This window comes from Tamandua tetradactyla, chromosome 20, assembly GCF_023851605.1.
Source record: "Tamandua tetradactyla isolate mTamTet1 chromosome 20, mTamTet1.pri, whole genome shotgun sequence".
Lineage (NCBI taxonomy): Eukaryota > Metazoa > Chordata > Mammalia > Pilosa > Myrmecophagidae > Tamandua > Tamandua tetradactyla.
Genome location: NC_135346.1, coordinates 26,628,366 through 26,651,137, shown reverse-complemented (window position 1 = coordinate 26,651,137; position 22,772 = coordinate 26,628,366). Strand labels below are relative to the sequence as shown.

At 35.7% G+C, this 22,772-nt stretch overlaps 1 protein-coding gene across 2 annotated transcripts in view; it reads left to right on the top strand.

The window, feature by feature from the left end:
• LARS1 (leucyl-tRNA synthetase 1) overlaps positions 1 to 22,772 on the top strand; it is a 132,996-nt gene that overhangs the window by 90,000 nt on the left and 20,224 nt on the right. Inside the window, exons 15-25 of one of the 2 annotated variants that reach the window (XM_077137315.1) lie at positions 982 to 1,059; positions 7,539 to 7,624; positions 7,718 to 7,783; positions 7,881 to 7,963; positions 9,148 to 9,286; positions 10,177 to 10,389; positions 13,925 to 13,982; positions 15,751 to 15,814; positions 19,187 to 19,370; positions 21,373 to 21,463; positions 22,305 to 22,445. In XM_077137315.1, coding sequence (XP_076993430.1) covers positions 982 to 1,059; positions 7,539 to 7,624; positions 7,718 to 7,783; positions 7,881 to 7,963; positions 9,148 to 9,286; positions 10,177 to 10,389; positions 13,925 to 13,982; positions 15,751 to 15,814; positions 19,187 to 19,370; positions 21,373 to 21,463; positions 22,305 to 22,445 — 1,203 coding nt within the window. The remainder of the gene's footprint in view (positions 1 to 981; positions 1,060 to 7,538; positions 7,625 to 7,717; positions 7,784 to 7,880; positions 7,964 to 9,147; positions 9,287 to 10,176; positions 10,390 to 13,924; positions 13,983 to 15,750; positions 15,815 to 19,186; positions 19,371 to 21,372; positions 21,464 to 22,304; positions 22,446 to 22,772) is intronic. The other variant, XM_077137316.1, reaches the window with a different exon arrangement.

The following is a 22,772-nucleotide window of genomic DNA, read 5'->3' as shown; positions in this document are numbered from 1 at the left end:
GTTACTTACACATTTTGAGTAATGGTAAAAGCCAGCACTTACATAGCACTGACATGTTAACCTAATTCTTAAAATAACCCCATGAAATAGGCCCTATTATTTCTATTTTACAGATGAGAAAATTGAGGCATAAAGAGATTAGTAAGTAATTTACCCAAGATCAGCCAGACAGTAAGTGTGGCAGAGCTGGGATTCAAACTTTAACGCAGCATGGCTTCAGAATTTGTATTCTGTTCCATTGTACCTTAATGATTGATCAATAAATAAAAGTTCATAGTGATGAATTAAATAGATATTAAGCCCTTTGATGTGTTAGAAGATTGGACGTTCAAAAGGAACATCTGTCTTCTCCACCAAAGAGAGAAACTATTTGAGACCGTCCTAGGACTCAGATAAATAGAGGTTACATTATCTGTTTTATTACAAAAGAAAGTTGGAAGGGGATATTTGCTTAGATCTGTGGGAACAGTGGACAAGCTAATGCCTTGCCTAGAATTAAATGTGTCCACTGCTCTTCAGTAAAAGGCAGAATTGAAAAATTCTTCCCTCTAAGGGCCAAGTTTATTACATGGTCAAGTGAAGGAGAATATTCATTTGCAGGTGGCAGAGTTTGAAATAGATGCCTAAATGGGGCTGAGCTGTACACATGCTTGATTTCTTCCCCTGGAACCATTCAGAGTGAGATGAGTTAGTGTAGTGGGATTCTTTCCACATGGAAACCCTGAATAATGGGAAGCAAATATTCCTTTTTAATCATGCTCATGATATTTATCTCAGCAATGCTAAAATAAAAATAGGTGTGTTATCAGTATTAGTTATCCAAGCTTTACTAAAAAATTGTTATAAATATAAATTTCATACTAAATACAAAGTAGTTTGGTTGATATAGGTAAATTTAGGGAAAATTTGGTGGGGTGCGGGCCTCAGAGCAAATTTCATTTATTTTGTACAAGTTTTTTTCCCTGCTTTACATTCTTTTAGGTAATGTTGGTGGATGAATTTAAAGGAAAGAAGGTCCAAGACGTCAAAAAGACTATTCAGCATCAGATGATTGACACTGTATGTGATAGGTGAATCTCTGAAGGTTGTTATAGAAGAAGACATGTTAATTAATAGACAGACTTTACAATGTGTTATTAGCAGTGAGTTCTTTATAGCAGAACCTGGAGCTATATTAAAGATACCATATGATTTTATGGCATTAAATAGGAAAGTATTAGCAGTTTATGTCACTTGAACATCCTACCTGTAGTGCTGATGTAGGTAGCATTCTAAAGTTTGCTTGTGTGAAACAGAACTTCAGTGTTTTCTGGCAGTGGCCGTTTTAAATACTGGTAGTTAAAACCCTCTCTTTCTTTGGTACTTTACTTTTTGCTTTCAGTCCTTTTTTCCCCTCTATCCCCATTTATAGCTCTTTTCTACTTAGCCACCTAACTTTTTAGATTACAGCTTTAACATATATATCTATAATACAGAGAGACAATAGTTATATAAGGCTATTTAAAAAAAGAAGCAACAGGTTTTTATCTTCTTCCATTTCCTCACATTTCTCTTCCTTGGAGAGAACCACTTTCAGTCGTTTTGGGTATTTCTGTGTTGACCCCCATCTCCTATATATTTTTTTTAATTAATTTTTTTTATTTTTTTACATGGGCAGGCACCAGGAAACGAACCCGGGTCCTCTGGTATGGCAGGCAAGCATTCTTACCTGCTGAGCCACTGTGGCCTGCCCTCCATCTCCTATAGATTGCTGATACAAACGCTTCTACTGCGGTTTTTAGATTTTTTTTTTTTTTTCGTTTTAGGCATCATTGGCTTCCTACTGCTGAAGGTTCAGCCCTCCCCTTGACCTTGTGTCTTCCTCTCTAATATTACACTTTCTTATACATTTTGTATCCCCCATCTTTATTAATATTATAATTTACATTAAATCATTAGTCATTGTTTACGTTTTGAGACATGACTGATCCATTGATTTCTTTTCTTCCCCAACTTTTTTCCTCATAGAGTCAATAATTGTCTCTTTTTCTCATTTTCTTATTTTTAGATATACTTACCAATGCTCTATCCCCAAACTCTCTCCTAACTGTCTTTTTCTCCTCTCAATACCTTTAGGCACATCAGTATGCTGTTATTTCTATCTTAGAGAAGGCTCTCCCAGAACTTTCAGACCTATTTTTTTTTTAACAGATTACTTTATTAATAGGTCATTCTAACATTTTAATATAATCAAACATTGATCCAGTAACAAGTTCAAGAGTACATTTAAGGGCTATTTTAAGAAATGTGAATACTTTGGATTCCATTATTACATTAGACAAAAAAAATCTATTTGAAAAACAGCTTTCATTTCCTGCTTTGATGAACAACAAAACCAGAAAAATAAGAGAGTATACTTAAAAAAAAAGATACTCAGGGACTTTTTGAAGGACTTATCCTCTTCTTTCCACTACCATACACACACAAAGTACTCAGTAATCTAGTATGAGAAGTGGTCGCACCTATTTTAAACTGAAGTAGCTCCTTACTCTCCTGGTGCACAGATGTCATCTAGAATGTTTCCTCACTAATGCCTAAGGATTCCTTTGGCCTCTTTTGAGTTGGATCTCCTGTTTCCTTGATTCCGTGTCTTCCTCTTTTTTGTTTATGCCCTCATTTTGGTGAAGCTCTTCTTTAGTAGCTTCCTAAGAAAGGGTGCCTGGAAAGTAAATTTTTGCAAGCTTCTGTGTTTGAAATATTTTTATTCTATCTTCACATTTGATTGCCTGAGTATAAACTTCTGGTTTGGAAATATTTTTCCCTTAAAATTTGAGGGGGTAGCCAGTCCTAGTGTCCGTGTGATTCCCAGGGTCCAGCAAAGGGACCAAGCTTCCAGAGCCTTGAAGACAAGGAAAACACCCCCAAATAAGTACTCATTTTCTACTTCCTTTTCATTGACCGAGCAACTACCGAGAACAAAGGCTACGTCTCCCAGTACCTGGCCAACAAATGTAATATTGCCTGCAAACTGATTGCTTCTCTAGGTGCCCACAAGTGCATTTGGGGAGAAACTTCAAGAGCAGGCCAAGGAATGGCTGTCTCTCTGAGGCAAGAGAGATTCCACACAAGAATTTGGATGTCATGAAGGAGGGGATGGTTCAGGCAGAGGAAGCTGCTGCAGAGATTGCCAGGAAGCTGGAGAAATAGGAGAAGAAATGCTTGAAGAAGGGAAAGAAGTGACTGGCTGCAGTTGCTCTTCCATTTTCAGAAAACAGCAGTAGTAGTCCAGAAAAGTGTGAGGAGATGAGTGAGAGACCCAAAAGAAGAAAATGCAAAAGCTCCAGGAGGCACCTCAGAAAATGGAATGGAAGACCTATCTGTCTTAACTCCAAACCCAAGAAGAAAAAATGTTTTTCTTCTTTTCAATTAGGAGTTGCTAATTAGTACTGATCTTGAAGAGATAGCACAAGGTGACAGTGCAAGTTTCCCCAAGAGGAAGAAGTCTTTCCCCAAAGTGAAATCGGATAGCCATCTTTAAGCAGCAGCCAACAGCAGGAGTTCCTCCAAAACAGAAGAAGAAGCTCTCCAAGGAGGAGCCTGTCAGCAGTGGACCTGAAGAGGCTGTCAGCACTAAAAGCAACTCCAAGAAAAAGAAAAAATTGCAAAAACTATTCCAGGAAATTTAGAATGGGCTTTCCTTGGGTGGCTATGCCCCCACCCATTTCCTATACCCCAATAAAGACCAATTCACGCACATCACTAAAAAAAAAAAATTTTTTTGAGGGTATTGCTCCATGGTCTTCTAGTGTTTCATGCTGTTGAAAAGTACAAATCCAAAAAATTGATAAATTTTTACAAAAAGCTGATAAATCACTTATTACCAATAATTGATTTTTTAATTGATGGCCTGATTTTCCCCCCTCTGGAAGCTTGTAGAATTGTCTCTTTTTCCCCACTGTTCTAAAATTTCACGAAGGTTTGCCTTGGTGTAAGTGAAATTTTTTTTTAACTTTTTATTTTAAAATACTTTCAATTACAAAATATTACAGATTCTATACAGAGAATGCCAGCATACCCATACTCCCAAACAGATACACCAGTTTTAGTAGTTTGCCACATGCTATATCATTCTGTTTATCTGTGTATCCATCCATCTATCTGTCCATCTGTGATCATATATTGCATTTAATCGTCACTGTCTCTTTAGTTGCTCTTTTTATTTTCTTAAATGTGGAGCATATGTACAATATAAACTTTCCCATCTCTGCAATTCTCAAGCATATCATTCAGTGAGATTGTGCACATTCACAATGTTTGGTACCCTTACCACTTTCCATTACCAAAACTTTCCTATTTCCCAAAATAGGAATCCTATACCTATGATGCATTAATTTCCTATCTCTTCCCCCCACCCCTGGCAACTTGTACTGTGGTTCTGTCTTTGTGAGTTTGCATATTCTCTGATATTTTATCATTAGGCTTAAATTTAACATCCTCAATCTTTAATAATCTTGTTTGCTTTGATACCAACTTAACTTCAATGGTATACACAAACTATGTTCCTATACCTCTCGGTTCCCCAACCTTCATGTAGTTTTTGTCATGAATTGCATGTTTCTACATTATGAATCTAAGACCACTAATTTATCGTTACATTTTACACATTTGCCTATTAGATCCTGTAGGAAGTAAAAAGTAGAGTTGCAAAAACATACTAATACTGGTATTTATATTTACCCAGGTTGTTACCCTTATCTGAGATTTTTACTTTTCCCTGTGGCTTCAGTCTATTGTCTATTGTCCTTTTCCTTTCAACCTGCAGAACTCTCTTTAGCATTTCTTGTAGGGCCAGTCTAGTGGTGATGAACTTCCTCAGCTTTTGTTTATATGGAAGTATCTTAATCTTGCCTTCATTTTTGAAAGACAGTTTTGCCAGATATAGAATTCTTGGATGACAATTTTTTATTTTCAGTATTTAAAATATGTTTTCTCAATGTCTTCTTGCTTCCAAAGTTTCTGGTGAGAAATTGACACTCACTCTTATTGAGGCTTCATTGTATGTAACATGTGGCTCTAAGAATTCTCTTTTTATGTTTGGTATTCAACAGTTTGACTTTTTTTTGGGGGGGGGCGGGCATGGGAGCATAGTCTGGGAATGGAAGCCAGGTCTCTCTCATGGCAGGCAAGCATTCTACCACTGAATCACCTGTGCCCCCTTCAACAGTTTGATTTTATTAGGTCTTGGTGTGAGTCTATTGGGCTTGTCCTGTTTGCTGTTTGTTGAGCATCTTGCATATGTATGTTCAATATCTTCTATTAAATTTGGGAAGTTCCAACTCTGAATATTCTCTCTGTTCCTTTCTCTCTTTCTTCTGGGACTCCAACAATGCATATATTGGTAAGCTTGATGGTGTCCTAGAGTTTCCTCAGGTTCTGTTTACTTTTCTTTAGTCTCTCCTTTCTTCTCTTCAGACTGGATGATTTCAGTTGCCTTATCTTCAAGTTCAATGATTTTTTTTTCTTCTGTCAGCTCCGATCTACTGTTGAACGCTTTGGGGTTTTCTTTTTAACATTTTTTTTAATTGTGTAATATGACATATATACAAAAAAGCAATTAATTTCAAAGTTCGTTTTAACACGTTGTTATAGAACAGATTTCTAAGTTTGGTACGGGTTACAGTTCCACAATTTCAGGTATTTCTTCTAGCTGGTCCAAGACACTGGAGACTGAAAAATATCAATATAACGACTCAGTAGTCGTACATATTTGTTAAATCCTAACTTCTTTGTTATAACTACTCCTTCTCCTTTGATCCTTCTCCCAATCTTTAAGGATATTTGGGTTATGCCCATTCTAACTTTTTCATGTTGAAAAGGGATATTGACAGTATGGGATAGGGGGATGGAACTGGTTGATATTCTTGGAAAATCTGGCACCTCTATGTGTCAGGACTTATCTGACTTAAGAACCATTGGAAGGTTTTAGGTTTCTGAAAAGTAAATTTAGTGCATACAACTTAGGATTTCAAGTAGAGCCCCTGTGTTCTTTAGGGTTAGCAGGAATGGTGTTTGTTAGAGTTTGGTAAACCATGACAGTTAGCAATATGTAGCTGAAGCTTGCATAAGAGTAGCCTCTTGACTCTATTTGAAACTTCTTAGCCACTGATCCTTATTTTGTTACATTTCTTTTCCCATTTTTGGTCAGGAAGGTATTATTGATCCCTCAGTGCCAGGGCCTGGCTCATCTCTGGAGTCATGTCCATGATGCCAGGCAGACTCATACCCCTGGATGTCATGACCCACGTAGGGGGAAGGGTAATGATTTTACATACAGAGTTGGGCTTAGAGAGGCCTCATCTGAGTAACAGTAGAGGTTCTCTGGAAGTAGCTCTTAGACATAATTATAGGTAAGAGTTAACTTCTTAAGTACAAAAATACGTTTCATGAGAGCAAGCCTCAAGATCAGGAACTTGACCTATTAAGTTGGGGTCCCTAGTGTTTAAGCCCTAGGGAGTTTTATTTTCTGTTCTTCTGTTCTGTTTGACTCTTTTTCATAATCTCCATCTCTCTGTTGATATTTTCTGTGCTCATCTTTCATTTTCCTGATTTCCTTTGTTTCTTTCCTCATGTTATCCTTTAGCTCTTTGAGCATATTTAGGACCATTAAAAAAAAAATCCTTTGTCTGGAATGTCCCAGGTCTGATCCTCCTCATTGATGATTTTCTAGGGCTTTATTCTTCTTCGCTTGGGCTGTCACTTCCTGTTTTCTTGTATGTTTTGTAGTCATTTGTTGAAATCTGGACATTTTGACATTTTAATGTGTTATTGCTGGAATTTATACTCTGGAGCAGTTGCTCCTTAGGCTTGTATCCGCCAGTGTTATGGCAGAGCTTTCCTTGATTGCCAGGAGCTGAAGAAAAAAAAACCATTAAAAAACGGAAAAAAAGAAAACTTTCCCAGCTTATCTGTATAATGAGTATAGAGAATAGCTTCAGGCCAAAGCATAGGGGCCCTTTTTACACATGTGTCTTGTCTTGGGCATGTGCTTTGTGCTTGTAGTCCAAAGCATTGCTCCATTTACACCGATACAAATGTGCCCTCTTTCTAGTGGGAATTTAATGGCATTATGAATCTTTACTAACTAGATAGTCCCTGTTTAATCTATGTGCATCTACTGAAGTTTTTAAAAGCAGTGGTTCCATGCCTTTAATTTCCTATTTTCTTCATATTTTTGTTGTAATGAAGATAAAAGGCTGTCACAGGAAGCTTAATCTTCAAACCATAGAATTAGAAACTAAACATCTTTCATTTTTCACTGGAAAGAAATAATCTGTAGATAGGGAAGGTGATGAACCACTTGATTAAGATTTATGCCATTTGAAAAGCAAGTGTTATATAGAAGGAAAGTCAGATGATTTATATATATCCTGTGAAGACAGAAGATATAATGAAAATGTGGTGGTATAGCATTTTTTAGAAAAGTTATTTTTACTATCTTTGAGGAATGGAGAGTGACCTGACATAAAATCTGATATATATTTCTACTTACCTTCATTTAGGGAGATGCATGTATTTATATGGAACCAGAGAAACAAGTGATGTCCAGGTCTTCAGACGAGTGTGTTGTGGCCCTGTGTGACCAGTGGTTAGTCTTTCTCATATCAAGAAGAAACATTCTTTTGTCACTGTTTTGCTCATCTCTTTGGCTTTTGCTTTTTAATCAATATTTCCATTACAGGTACTTGGATTACGGTGAAGAGAACTGGAAGAAGCAGACGTCCAAGTGCTTCAGGAACCTTGAAACGTAAGATGGGAGCAATTGATGAGGGAGGGGAAAGGAGATGAGAAACATGGAAAATGGTAATGATGAGGAAGGATACTTTATATTTTATTCTCTCTAGATTCTGTGAGGAGACCAGGAGGAATTTTGAAGCTACCTTAGATTGGCTACAAGAACATGCTTGCTCAAGAACTTATGGTTTAGGTAAGCGAACTTCAGATTTTTCTGTTTAGATGACTATGCCAATTATGCGGCAGATTTATGTGTTTACCTTTCTTTCCTCTGTTCAAATGTTTTCCAGAATTGAAAGAGAGATTTTGGTTAGAGGGCGAGGGAAGCTAGGCTATGATCTTTTACTGTTTACCTGGTGGTACAAGTATGCCCACTCTAACCCATGTGGCTTTTATGCTAAAAGACTCCAAAGCACTTTCCCACAGTGTTTTTAATTTTTTAAATTTTTATTTATTATTTAATGTTTTATTAGTGAAATTGTGGGTTTATAGAACAAGCATGCATAAAATATAAGATTACCTTATGCCATCCTAATAACAACAGCTTGCACTGGTGTGGTATATTTGTTACAGTTGATGAAAACACATTGTTATAATTGTTACTATTTGATCTTTTTTTAATTGTGAAAAATAACATACAGAAAAGCAATAAATTTCAAAGCACAGCACAACAATTAGTTGTAAAACAGATTTCAGAGATGGTATGGGTTACAATTCCACAATTTCAGGTTTTTCCTTCTAGCTGCTCCAAGACACCGGAGACTAAAAAAATTATCAATATAATGATTCAGCAGTCATGCTCATTTGTTAAATCTCTATCTTCACTGTTAAAATTCACCTTCTCCTTTGATCTTTCTCCCAAGCTTTAGGGGTGTTTGGGCTATGCCCATTCTAACTTTCTCATGTTGGAAAGGGCTATTGTTAATATGGGATTGGGGGATGGAACTAGTTGATATTCTGGAGAGGCTAGCCCCTCTGGGTATTTGTCCTAGGAACCATCTGGAGGTTGTAGTGCAAGGAACCTTTATAGAATCTCAGATAAAGCCCTAGATGTTTTTGGGTTGGCAGGAATGGTTTTGTCCACATTGTTGTTTCTGTTTTGTTTTTTTGCATGGATAGGCACTGGGACATGAACCCAGGTCTCTGGCATGGCAGGCAAGAACTCTGTTGAGCCAGTCACCGTGGCCCCATGTTGTTTTTAATAATTATTCATATAGAATGTAAGACCTTCCTAAATGAGTAACTTTCTAAATGTTTTAGCCCTTATCTTCAAAATGTGAATTCTTGGATGAAGTGAATATTGCATTAAAAATTATTATGCATTTTTATTTTTATTAAAAAATTACATGCATTATTTTTCTTTTTTTTATCTTGCAGGCACTCGCCTGCCCTGGGATGAACAGTGGCTAATTGAATCACTCTCTGATTCCACCATTTACATGGCATTTTACACAGTTGCACATCTGTTGCAGGGGGGTAACTTGAATGGACAGGCAGAGTCCCCACTGGGTATCAGGTTGGTAAAGAGATAAAAGAGCATGGTTGTTAGCAGAAATTGTGATCTTTTTGTCTTCTATTTTGAAGTATTCCATTTTTATATTTATTTTTCATAAGAGTTCATTTATTGGAATTTTGTCATGCTATTTTTGCTTTTTTACTATTGAACTGAAAAAAAGAAAGAGCAAATCATCCCTCTAGTTTTATCATCCATTCTTCACCATTAATATGGAAACCTGTCATTCTCATTTGCTTCTGTAAATGCATTAAAAAAGAGATTCCTAATTCTTGGTTAGCTTAAAATACTGATTCGCAGAAATTATCTATATATGTTTTATTTATTTATTTATTACATTTGTACATTTATATCAATTATTAGATTCTCAGTAAAATATATTCCTTGATTAACAATAATATTGCTTAAGATGACATGGTATAGTGATTAAAGACATTAACGAAGTGCCTGAGGAAAATTACTTAACCCCTCCAAACTGCATTTCCTCATAGGTAAATTGGAGATAAAAATAGTACTTACAAACAGGATAGTCACAAGAATTAAATGAAATACACATAATGGGATAAAATATTTATGATACATAAATCTTACAAAGGACTTTTGCAGAATATATAAAAAACTTTTACAACTCAGTAAAAAGACAAACAGCCTAGTTTAAAAATGGGCAAAAGATCTGAATAGCCTCATAAAAGAAGACATACAAATAAATGACCAAAAAGCACACAAAAACATACTCAACATCATTAGTCATTAGAGAAGGGTAAATTAAACTATTTGGCAGTTACTTCAAAAATTAAATATATGTATCTACTACACAACTCAGCCATTCCACTACTAGGAATTTACTCAAGAAAAATAAAAACCTATTTCTGTTTATTTTATTTTTAATACAGACCGCACCAGATGACCAGAGAAGTTTGGGATTATGTTTTCTTCAGTGAGGCTCCATTTCCTAAGACTCAAATCCCAAAAGAAAAATTAGATCAGTTAAAGCAGGAATTTGAATTCTGGTATCCTGTGGATCTTCGAGTCTCTGGCAAGGATCTTGTTCCAAATCATCTTACATACTACCTTTATAATCATGTGGCTATGTGGCCGGAACAAAGGTGAGTGCTAAAATAGACATGGACTAGATTTATTGATTGTCAGCAAGGGTGTTTTGTGACTTCAAATATTTAACAAGTTATTGTTTAAGTGATGGTGGATATAGTTCAATTTGCCAGTTACAGTCTTTTTCTTATATTGAATCTATACTAAACTGAAAGCATACCTCCTCCTATCCAGAGGTTCTCTCCTATATCCAGAGAGCCTCACACCCACCCAGGACCACCAAAGGTCACATTTCAGGTGCATTGATGATTTTCTAGTAATTCATTTGATCTGTTACACAACTTCTTTAGCCTATTAGGTAACAAAAATAAAAACAGTTTATGCATCTTATAATGTTAGAATTAGAAGGAACTTCCCTTACTGCTGTGGAAACTGCTTCCTGGGAAGCCCCAAAGTTATAGCACTAGTTGCAGCAATATTCTAATTAGAATTTGGGTCTAACTGAGACATTTTTTTATTTTATGTACTGAAGAGTAATTCTTCCTTTTCTTCCTGACTCAGACATGTTTCTATGCTTTTCCTTATAGTCCCTCAAGTAGCTGAAAAAACAAACCTCTCCCTCTGTTCAAATGTTATTTCATGTACCTTCTGGTATTTATAATGAGATTGCATTTTCTTTTCCTCAGAAATAAAAGGAAGATTTAGTTTCAACTTATGTTTATCTTTGGGTCTAAGATGTGTTTCCTGTAGACAGCATATAGAAGGATCCTGTTTTTTAATCTATTCTGCCAATCTATGTCTTTTGATTGGGGAATTCAGTCCATTAACATTTAGTGTTATCACTGTTTGGATAATATTTTCCTCTACCATTTTGCCTTTTGTATTATATATATCATATCTGATTTTCCTTCTTTCTACACTCTTCTCCATACCTCTCTCTTCTGTCTTTTTGTATCTGACTGTAGTGCTCCCTTTAGTATTTCTTGCAGAGCTGGTCTCTTGGTCACAAATTCTCTCAGTGACTTTTTGTCTGAGAATGTTTTAATTTCTCCCTCATTTTTGAAGGGTAATTTTGCTGGATATAGGAGTCTTGGTTGGCAGTTTTTCTCTTTTAGTAATTTAAATATATCATCCCACTGTCTTCTAGTTTCCATGGTTTCTGCTGAGAAATCTACACATAGTCTTATTGGGTTTCCCTTGTATGTGATGGATTGTTTTTCTCTTGCTGCTTTCAAGATCCTCTCTTTCTCTTTGACCTCTGACATTCTAACTAGTAAGTGTCTTGGAGAACGCCTATTTGGGTCTATTCTCTTTGGGGTGCGCTGCACTTCTTGGATCTGTAATTTTAGGTCTTTCATAAGAGTTGGGAAATTTTCAGTGATAATTTCTTCCATTAGTTTTTCTCCTCCTTTTCCCTTCTCTTCTCCTTCTGGGTCACCCACAACACGTATATTTGTGCGGTTCATATTGTCCTTGAGTTCCCTGATACCCTGTTCAAATTTTTCCATTCTTTTCCCGATAGTTTCTGTTTCTTTTTGGAATTCAGATGTTCCATCCTCCAAATCACTAATTCTATCTTCTCTCTCTTTAAATCTATCATTGTAGGTATCCATTGTTTTTTCCATCTTTTCTACTTTATCCTTCACTTCCATAAGTTCTGTGATTTGTTTTTTCAGTTTTTCTATTTCTTCTTTATGTTCAGCCCATGTCTTCTTCATGTCCTCCCTCAATTTATCGATTTCATTTTTGAAGAGGTTTTCCATTTCTGTTCGTATATTCAGCATTAGTTGTCTCAGCTCTTGTATCTCATTTGAACTATTGGTTTGTTCCTTTGACTGGGCCATATTCTCAATCTTCTGAACGTGGACCGTTATCTTCTGCTGCTGGCGTCTGGGCATTTAGTCAGATTTCCCTGGGTGTCGGACCCAACAAGGTTGAAAGATTTTTCTGTGAAATCTCTGGGTTCTGTTTTTCTTATCCTGCCCAGTAGGTGGCGCTCGTGGCACACGTTTGTCTCACGTGTTTGGAAGGGATCCCCCCGGTCACCGATCTCCGCGGCCTGGGGATTTCCTATCCGTTCTCTCCGTTGGTTCAGGGGGCCGCGCGTGGTGGAGGCGTTAGCCGCCGCGGCTTGAGGGGACCCTGTGGCTGGTCGCCGGCCGCAGCGGGCCCGGGAATTCGCCACCGGACCAGGGAGTCGCCCGCGGGGGAGGGGCGTTGGTCACCGGCCGCGCGGCCTGTGGAATTCCCCACCGGACCAGGAAGTCGCCTGCGGGGGAGGGTCACCGCGGCTTGGGTAGCCCTCTGATCCGAGACTCGTAGCCGGACCAGGAAGCCGCCCGCAAAAGAGGGGCGCCGGCCACCTCGGCTTGGGAAACTTGCCTCTCCAAGACTCTTAGCTGGCCCGGGAAGGAGGGAGGGAGAAGCTCCGGCTGCCACAGCTGCCGCGGCTCAGGAAATCGCGCGCCGCTCAGGGATCTCACCGCAGCCGAGTCTCGCAGTCAGACTAGCCAGTCCAGACTGGGGTACGCTGTGTGTCCATTCCCTGTCGTGGCCCCGGGAGCTGTTCTGCACTGTTTCAGTTCACCTAGTAGTTGCTTTGGAGGAGGAACTAAGATGCCAAAAGGAAGATTTAGAAGAAGAGAAATAAAATAATCTAAAATAGTTTTTACACTACTTGTCATCCAGGTATTTTTCTGGATTGTTTCAAATGTATTTTTATAGAAATTGGATATCTCAGAAGTACCTGTTACTAATATAGTTGAATCTTCATCCCTCTGTACCAAGTTTTTGACATTTATTAGTTTTTTTAAAATTATAAGTAATAATATCAAGTGTTTATGGCAGACACATTTCTAAGAACTTATAGTCACTCACTTAATTTCCTTACGGCTTTTGGAGGAAGATGTTATATCCTTGCTTTACAGACAGTGAAATTGAGTCATGTAGAGATCAAATAACTTACTCAGGGTTACTCAGCTAGTAAATGGCAGAACCAGGATGAAAACCTAGGTAGTCTGGCTCCAGAACTCTTGCTCTCAGTCACTATGCCCAAGGTGATTTCATTGCTAGAATGAATAAATAAATAAATGAATGTTGTGTGCATAGTTTGAAAATTAAAACAATATAGAAAGGTAAAAAGTTAAAAGTGAATTTTTGCCTTCGGTCTCATATCACCCTACTTCTCAAAGCTCATAATTGCTACTCGTTTCTTGTGATAATACATAAGTTTTTGGAAAAAATGAACATTAGATGCATATATTTATATATTTAAAAATTTACGCGAAAATACCACATTGTATACATTGTTCTATGTCTTACTTTATTCATTTAATATGTTTTTAAGATCTTTTTATACATAGATAGAGTTCTGCTTCTATTTTTTAAGTAGTTGCATAGTATTTCACTGTATGTCTGTACCATGGTTTATAGAGCCTGTTCTTCACTTTGGTTTTCATTTGTTTCCTACAGTATATACTTGTACATTTGTCTTAGCAGACTTACAAATCTATTTTACCTCAAAATTTTAAGCCTAGACCATAAATAATCTTTTAAGTTTTATTTTCTGTTTTTAAACATTTACCTTTAAAGTGACAAATGGCCAGCAGCTGTGAGAGCAAACGGACATCTCCTCCTCAACTCTGAGAAGGTAAGGATTATTGCCTCTGTTGAAGATTTAAAATTCTAAGAAGTTTTTTCAGGTTTAGGAAGTTACATCTTTTTTTTTCTTCAAAAGAAATAAAGAATACGATTTAATAACTGTTAAAGAACTTTCTTTTTCTTCAAAAGAAATAAAGGATATGGTTTAAGCTGTTAAAGAACTTTCTATTTAAAATGTTTAGGAGTAAGCATAAATTAGATTTTTCTGTTTAAAATTGAGCTAGTAGATAGTATTAATTGAAGAGAAGAATAAGAATGTTTGCCTGTTATAACAGTTGTACTTACAATGCCAAAAAATAACACATAATGTAACTGATAGAGACAGGAACAGGATATGTACAGATCCTAGCTTTGTGACCCTGGAAGATCATTTTCATGAAATTCAGAAGATGATTTGGTGTTTGTTTGTTTTTTAAAATATTGTAACCAGCCACTGAATTAGTAGAATAATAGAATTTTGGAGTGGTTGGATTGTTAGATATCATTTGATATATCTTTCTAGGCATTATAATAATCCCTCTGTATACTCCTACCACTACTAATATTACTGCTGATGATATAATGTGCTTTGTATAGAGTATATAGGACTTGATCTCAATAATCAATACTCTTAACAGGTGGGTATACAAACTTCTTGACAAAGTCTCCACTTGCCCCTGTGATATATTTGTCCAAACTAGAAAAAGGTACCGCTCCTCAATTTTTAAAAAAAGTTACAATATTACTTATTTCACATTATTAACAAATTGGATTTGTTAGAACCAATGAATTTTTGAAACAATCAGTGGAATAGTAGTAGTCAAGTTATTAAGTTAATTAATCAGTTAATAATAATGAATTTTCACAATGAAAATATTTAACAGATTTAAGCAAATACCAGATGATATGAATTACAGTAAGAAACATCAGATTTAGCCAGTCCTCTAATATTGGAAGGTAACAAAAATGCATTCATTGTACTCAGTTATTAGCACATTAGACTTAAAATAGCACTGTTTGGAAGCATGACTTATTTTATTTTGATGATCAAACTCATCTCTTTTTTGTGTCAAAGCAGAATAATAAATATATATTAATCCTGTTAGAACGTGATATGTGCTTTAATTTGTCTGAACGACGTTGTACTATAATAATTTTATTAGAACAAGAAACTTGATTGCCAGGTAGTAGAAAACTGATAGTAATTACTTCTCTTTGGCATTAGCAAAACTATGATAAAGATATAAAAATTTTAAAAGAATAAATATTGCTAGGCTACTAGTTGTGCCTTCTTAGATATACTACGCTCATTTCAGAGCACAACTTAAAACAACCAACTATTGAGATCCTAATGACTGGAAGTTTCCTGAAATCTTAATCTAACCTCATGAGCTAGTCTATTCCATTTCAGAAAAACTCTAGTTGCTATCAAGCTCCTTTATGACCAGCAAAAGTGTTCGAGAGTTACAGTGGAATCATTCCCTGTGTCTAAACCAATTACCAGAGAGCTCTGCAGCCTAATGGACAGAGCAGTGGACTGAGTATCCGACTGGAGAGCCTGTCACAGCTCAGTCACTAACTAGCTGAGTGACCCAGACATGTCACTTTATATGCTGGGGTTCAGTTTTCTCCTCTGTTAAATTATTGTAAGGCTTTTTTTTTCCTTTTCATATTTCTAATTTCTTTTTTCTTTATCCAATTTAATTTTAATTGGTAATTTGGTTGTTTTTATTTACATATATTCCTATTAATGACTGATTACTGACTTTCCATTTCAGATGTCAAAATCCACAGGCAACTTCCTCACTTTGGCCCAAGCTATTGACAAATTTTCAGCTGATGGTGATTATACCTTTTATTATTGCTTTTGCTTGTTGCATAGGGTTTGATTCTCCTTAGATCACAATAAGCAAATTAAAATTGGTGTTTAATCTTACTGCTTTTCTCTTTTGCTTTTAGAATATTAAAAATTTTCCTATTTTCTTTGTGGACAATGAATATGTATTTAAAACACAGTTGTGGAGGTGATCTATTCAGGAGCAAGTTTAAGCTAAGCTTACTTTGAGTCTTATTTCAAAAGAAATTCACTGTCAGTGCTACCTGGCTTGTTGCTAATTTTTTACTTCTTATAAGATTCAAGACTTGGTTTGTAAACATCTTAACAGTATCTGGGAAACTTTCCTAAGGTGTTTCCTCTATAATATCAAATATTCCTATTTGATATTATAGAGTGACTTGAACCTGGACGCATTCATTTTCAGAAATAATTTCCCCCCCGGCTTCAGTACTATTAATTTTATCATTATTTTTTATTTTTTTAGTTTTTTGGGTGCATGGTCCAGGAATCAAAAACCCGGGTCTCCTGCATGAAAGGTGTTCATTCTACCACTGAACCACCCATGCACCCTTATCATTATTCAATTAATAAATTAATTTACTTTTTTGCATGGGCAGGCACTGGGAATCAAACCTGGGTCTCCATCATAGCAGGCGAGAACTCTGCCTGTTGAGCCACCATGGCCTGCCCTATCATTATTTTTTAAGAGAAGAAATGCATCGTCTGATTGAAAAGAACCATTAATTTCTTACATAACCTAGTCATTGGTCACCATGGGTTTTTTTGCTGCATAGTTTGATTCTTGATTTCTCTAAACGGGAGCTAAGTGGTTTCTGACTATCTCTTATCTCAGAATACATCATTTAAAGTGTTAATTGCTATGGGATAGGCAGTACAGTCACACGGCACAAAATTGAGAAGGTATAAAAGCATGTGCAGTGAAAAGGTAGCCTTTTAATTCCTGTCACCTAGCTACTCAATTTTCCTCAGAGAAGAGCAAAGTTACCAATGTCCTTGGGCACTTTCGTACATTGCTGGTGGGAATGCAAATTGGTACAACTTTCCTGCAGAGGGAATTTGACAATATCTGACAAAACTACATAGGCAGTTAACCTTTTTAACCCCCAAATCTCGCTTCTAGGCTCTATCCTGAAGATACACTTCCAACAATATGAAAATATATAGACACTGTGCTATTCATTGCAGCATTATTTGTACTTTCAAAATATTGGAACCAATCTAAATGCCTTTAAACAAGAGAAATAATAAGAATGGGGTGGGTAGTAAGGATGAGGAGATAGCAACACATGTCTGAGTATATCGTTTTATATAGCTTTGTGTCTCAGAACCATAGTAAGTGCTTTGAGTACCCAAAAGTTAAATACATAACTAAAATCACCCAGGATGTGGGGGCATCTCCAAATGAAATGCAAACAGAAACAGTTGTTGCTAACTCTCTTGCAAATAAAAGCATAGCCATACTGAAGGAGCTGGGGAAGAATTAACCTAAGTTAACTTTGAAAAACAATATTTTGACTGGAAACTGTAACGCTGTAGAAAGACAAAAAGAACTGAATGTAAACACTGTAGTTACTAAGTCTTTTTAATGAGAGATATAGAGTAGCAGTTCTGAAACTACATACTAGGATTGAACAAATAAGAAATATGTTGTAGAAAATGAGAGCCAGGTTTTGCACAGTCAGAGGAAGAGGCCATAAATAAGTAGAGGGGGAATGTGATGTTGGATTGGAACTGTTGGTATCAGTATGAATTCTTGGTTTTAAATTTATATGTAGATAGATATAGAAATAAATGTAGATGTGTGAGTATGTAGGGATAGTTTACACACATTTATTTCCTAGCTCTGTCAACTGAGAGATAATACCTTAATAAAAAGATCAAGGTTAGTTTCACTAGTGATAAGTTATATCAAATTTGATATGATGCACTAAGGGCACAATATCAATTCTGTGGTATTCTTGCCAAAGGTGTAAAGCCTCAGTCTTATCATGAAAAAATATCAGACAAACCCAGATTGAGAAGCATTCTATTAAATAAGTGACTATACTCATCAAAAATGTCAAGGCCATGAAAAATAAGGAAAGACAGAAACAATCACAGATGTGGGGAGACCAAGGAAACCAAGTAATTAAATCCAATGTAGGATTCTGGATTGGATCATGGGACATAAAAAAGCTTTTAAGGGAAAATATTAGGGGGAAAAACAGTGAAATTTAAATTTCTTGTTCAGTTAATAGTATTTTACCAATGCTAACTTTGTTGTCCTATATTGTATTATTTGTTAACATTAGGAAAGCTGAGTGAAGGGTCTATGTGTATTCTCTGTGCTATTTTTTGTAACTTTTCTGTAAGTAAAATAACTTCAAAAGAAATTGTTAAAAATATTTTTTAGCTTCTTGTGTATTCTAAAAGGTAGTTAATACACACATAACTTAATGTTAACATGTTCCTCTCTCCCCCCTTTAAGACACAGAGGATAACATATACATTCTATTCTCCACTTTGCCTTTTTCACTTAGTTTATATTTGATGTCACTTCACATTGGTACATTGTTTTCCTCATTCTTTATTATGGTTCCATTATAGAGCTATCCCATAATTTATAGAGATTTAGGTTTTTTCAATATTTTAGACTGAAGGATTTTGGTAGTACTACGATAGAGATGGAAATTGAAAAGTAAAATTTTATTAGTAGAACAGCCTAGTTCAGGATGTTCTAATCCAAGACTAGGATATTAAATATATATTTGTACATGTTAGGACCGGTGTGTGTGTGTGCGCGTGTCGTGCATCTCGTGCATTAAAATATCATATTTTGCTAACTCTAAATGAGGCTGGAACATTGATAGGGAAACCACAAACAAGTGTGTATCTTTCACCAATTTATCATTTTCTTCTTCTGCCACATTAAAGATCACTGCATCATGTCTTAGAATAGCCAGAATGAAAAACCTAAAATTGTTAAACTATAACCCATACCAAACTCTGAACTCTATTCTATATCTAATTGTTGTGGTGTGCTTTGAAATTTATTATTTTATGTATATGTTATTCTTCACAATAAAAAAAATTATAAACATTAAAAAAATAAAAACGATCACTGCAGTTTATTACCTCAATATGGCTGAGAAGAAACACATTTTGAAGGGTGTGTGCAAATCAGTACAGATGGTTCAAATATTTTAATAACAGGGATCCTACTTTTGCTAATTTTGTTTTTTCTGTTGATCCAGGGCAGTCCTTTAAATCATTTGTTATTTCTTAATTTATATCTAAGCTTTATAATATCCCCAGTTAGACACATAGTTAATGTTCACTTACCACATTTTTACTTTGATTGATTTTTTTTCTTCCAGGAATGCGCTTGGCTCTGGCTGATGCTGGTGACACTGTTGAAGATGCTAACTTTGTGGAAACCATGGCAGATGCAGGTATTCTCCGTCTGTACACCTGGGTGGAATGGGTGAAAGAAATGGTTGCCAACTGGGACAGCTTAAGAAGTGGTCCTGCCAACACTTTCAATGATAGAGTTTTTGCCAGGTAATGTATGGACCCCAACCACTTATACTTTAGAATTGTTTAGTCCTGGTGTATTTTTAAATTTTATACCCCTCACCCACCACCCCACCAAAATAACTTAGGTGAGCATAATAGCTTCTGTTCATTGAAGGCTTACTTGTGCTAGACACTGTATTTAAGTTCTTTGCATCCATTATCTGATTTTAGTGTCATGTCTGTCTTCTATGATAAAAAATATTATCTCTATTTTATAAAGAGACTGAGGCTTAGAAAAATTAAGTATTTTATTAAAGGCTCAAAGCTAGTAATTGAAATACAAACTTTCTTCTGTTTCTCTCCAAACCCCATTCTTGCATTCTTGTGACCATTTTACTCTGCTGTCTTCAATTAGAGTAGGACGGAATGATGAAAGGAAAAGTAGTTTAAAAGAAAAAAAGAAGTGTACTTTGTATCATGAACCATCCTAAACACTACTCTTACAAAAATATAATCCTTATTATCTAGCTGGAGAGACAAATACTCACCTAATTATAAGATATTAATATGCTGCAGAGAGACTTCTCAGTTTCTTGAAAAATAACAGGATTTTATCAGGGAGAGAAGAAAGCATGTACAAGCCATGGAAAGAGTATGGTGTTTAACATGAATGGACCTTGAAGACATTATGCTGAGTGAAATTAGCCAGAAACAAAAGGACAAATGCTGTATGGCCTCACTGATATGAACTAACATTAATGAAGGAACTTGGAGAATTTCAGTTAAAAACTTAGGTTATTAGGAGATAGAAATAGGGTAGTGTTTGGGTAATTGGTGCTAAAGGGATACAGATTGGGCAACAGGATTGATTATAAAAATTCAGAAATGTATAGTACAATACTACCTAACTGTAATACAATGTTGTTAGTTCATTGAGCAAAGCTGAATGTGAGAATGATAGAGGGAGAAGTACTGGGGGCACGTATCAAACCAGAAGGAAATTTAGTAAAGATTGAGGTGGTATAATCTAGTAATGCCTAGAGTGTATAATGATAATGACTAAATGTACAAATTAAAAAATGTTTTTGCATGAGGAAGAGCAGAGGAATGTCAGTATTTCAGGGTATTGAAAATACCTATTCATGTTTTAAAACTTCAACTTCTGTGTGAGACTAAAGCAAGAAATGTTTATTTGGTGCAAAATTTATATTTTGACTACTGCATTTCCTAATTTGACTTATATGGACAGTTTAATTGAATACCATAAGTACATGGAGCTATGAATAGGGCATCAGATTTTGTTGGTTTATCCAGGTTATTGTGATACCCCAGTAAATCCCAGAGTGATTTGAACAGTGAACAAAGAAGTATTTGCAAAGTCCCCTTGGGGGAGTAGGGATAAAGGGGGGAAAATTCAACTTCCCCATTTCAAGAATTCCTGATACTCTGGCAAGCAGTGGGGACAACAAATCACTAGGCTGAGCCCTCAGTCTTGGGGTTTGCCCCTATGAAACTTATCCCTGCAAAGGATAGGCTAAGCCTACCTAAAATTAGTTCTAAGAATCACCCGCAGAGAACCTCTTTTGTTGCTCAGATGTGGCCTCTCTCAGCCGACCCCACAAGCGAACTCACTGCCCTCCCCACCTCTACATGGGACATGACTCCCAGGGGTGTAAAATTCCCTGGCAGTGTGGGACAGAAATCCAAGGATGAGCTTGGTCTTGACATCAAGGGATTGAGATAACTTTCTTGACCAAAAGGGAGAAGAGAGAAATGAAACAAAATAAAGTGACAGTGGCTGAGAGATTTCAAACAGTAGAGAGGTTGTCCTGGAAGTTGTTCTTACGCATTATATGGATACCTCCTTTTGAGTTTATTGGTGTATTAATTAGAGAGCCTAGAGGAAAGTACCTGAAACCGTAGAGCTGTGTTCCAGTAGCCATGTTTCTTGAAAATGAGGCATTGTTCTCATCTTACTAGTTATTATTATAGGCAGCAGCTTTTGGTGTCTTTAAATTCAGTAATCTTTTTTTCCTTTCTTTAATAGTGAAATGAATGCAGGAATTATAAAAACAGATCAAAACTATGAAAAGATGATGTTTAAAGAAGCTTTGAAAACAGGTTTTTTTGAATTTCAGGTAGGCTTATCTTTTGGTAGCTCTAAACCATATTAGTGTGAACCTGATGTACTTCCTGCGCCCCTCCCCCCACCTTTTCTTTTTGCTATAAACATAATTACTCATCTGAAGAGGAGACTAAAGATCCTGCCTGGTAATTTTTTAAGAAGTTTTCTTGGTACTTTTTCTTTTGAGTCATTTAATATGAAGAATCCTTTAAAATCATTCACACTTTCTAAGAATACATTTTTAAGTTGATAAAAATATAGGTAAAATTTTAGTTTCTTGACTAATTGTGATTAGGTTTTAAAGCAAACATTTTATAAGGTTTTCCACAAGGTGTCAGTATTTCCTCAAATTTGGCACTTCTAAAGTGCTTAAAGTAAAAATAAACGTAGCTTTACTCAGTTGGTTTTGTAAAATATCACATTGGGATTTATGTAACTTGGTTTACAGAGATGTGGTTAAATAAGGATAAGTGCTGAGCATAGCAATGTGTTGTATTTATAGTGTTTTTTTTATTTTTATTGTCTTTCTGGTATGCCTCTCAGCACTAGCCCTTATTACCCAGTTAAAATTGTTCAGCTTGTATGTTACAAAATAGCCTTTTTCTTTTCTTTTTGTGGAGAATCATTAATATAAAACTGTAATATTCTTTTGACAAAGATTGATATACCTTTACTTGGAAGTTGTTAAAATAAAGTAAAACTTTACAGTAATTCTCTATGGAATTTTAAAAGATTAAAAGCTTGAAAATGCATTAAAACAAAGATACTGGGTTTTTTTTTTTTTTTTTTTTTTATATATACTTTAAAGAAGATCACTGAAAGAAATGGCAAATAATTTCCTTTTTTTATTTTAGGCTGCTAAAGATAAGTACCGTGAATTGGCCATAGAAGGGATGCACAGAGAACTTGTGTTTCGTTTTATTGAAGTTCAGACACTTCTCTTGGCTCCATTCTGTCCACATTTGTGTGAGCACATCTGGACACTCCTGGGCAAGGTATCTTTATGTATTCAAGATGCTATGGACAATTTTAATTTTGGCCTCATTAAATAAATGTTATAGGGATGTTGTTACTTAAGAACAAAAGACCAAAATTGAATATTTCAGGACTTAATACTGGATTCACCTTCGTAATTATTACAACAGGTTAAACTGAAGCTACCTCCTGTTTAGGCACATACGTTGTCCATATGCCTTTATATACACACAATGGATATATTTTTAAAAAGTGATTATTTGCACTTTGTTCATCATCTAATTTCCATCTGTTAGAAAAGTAATGTGTTTGAATATATTATACATATATAACAAATAATGTTCTTC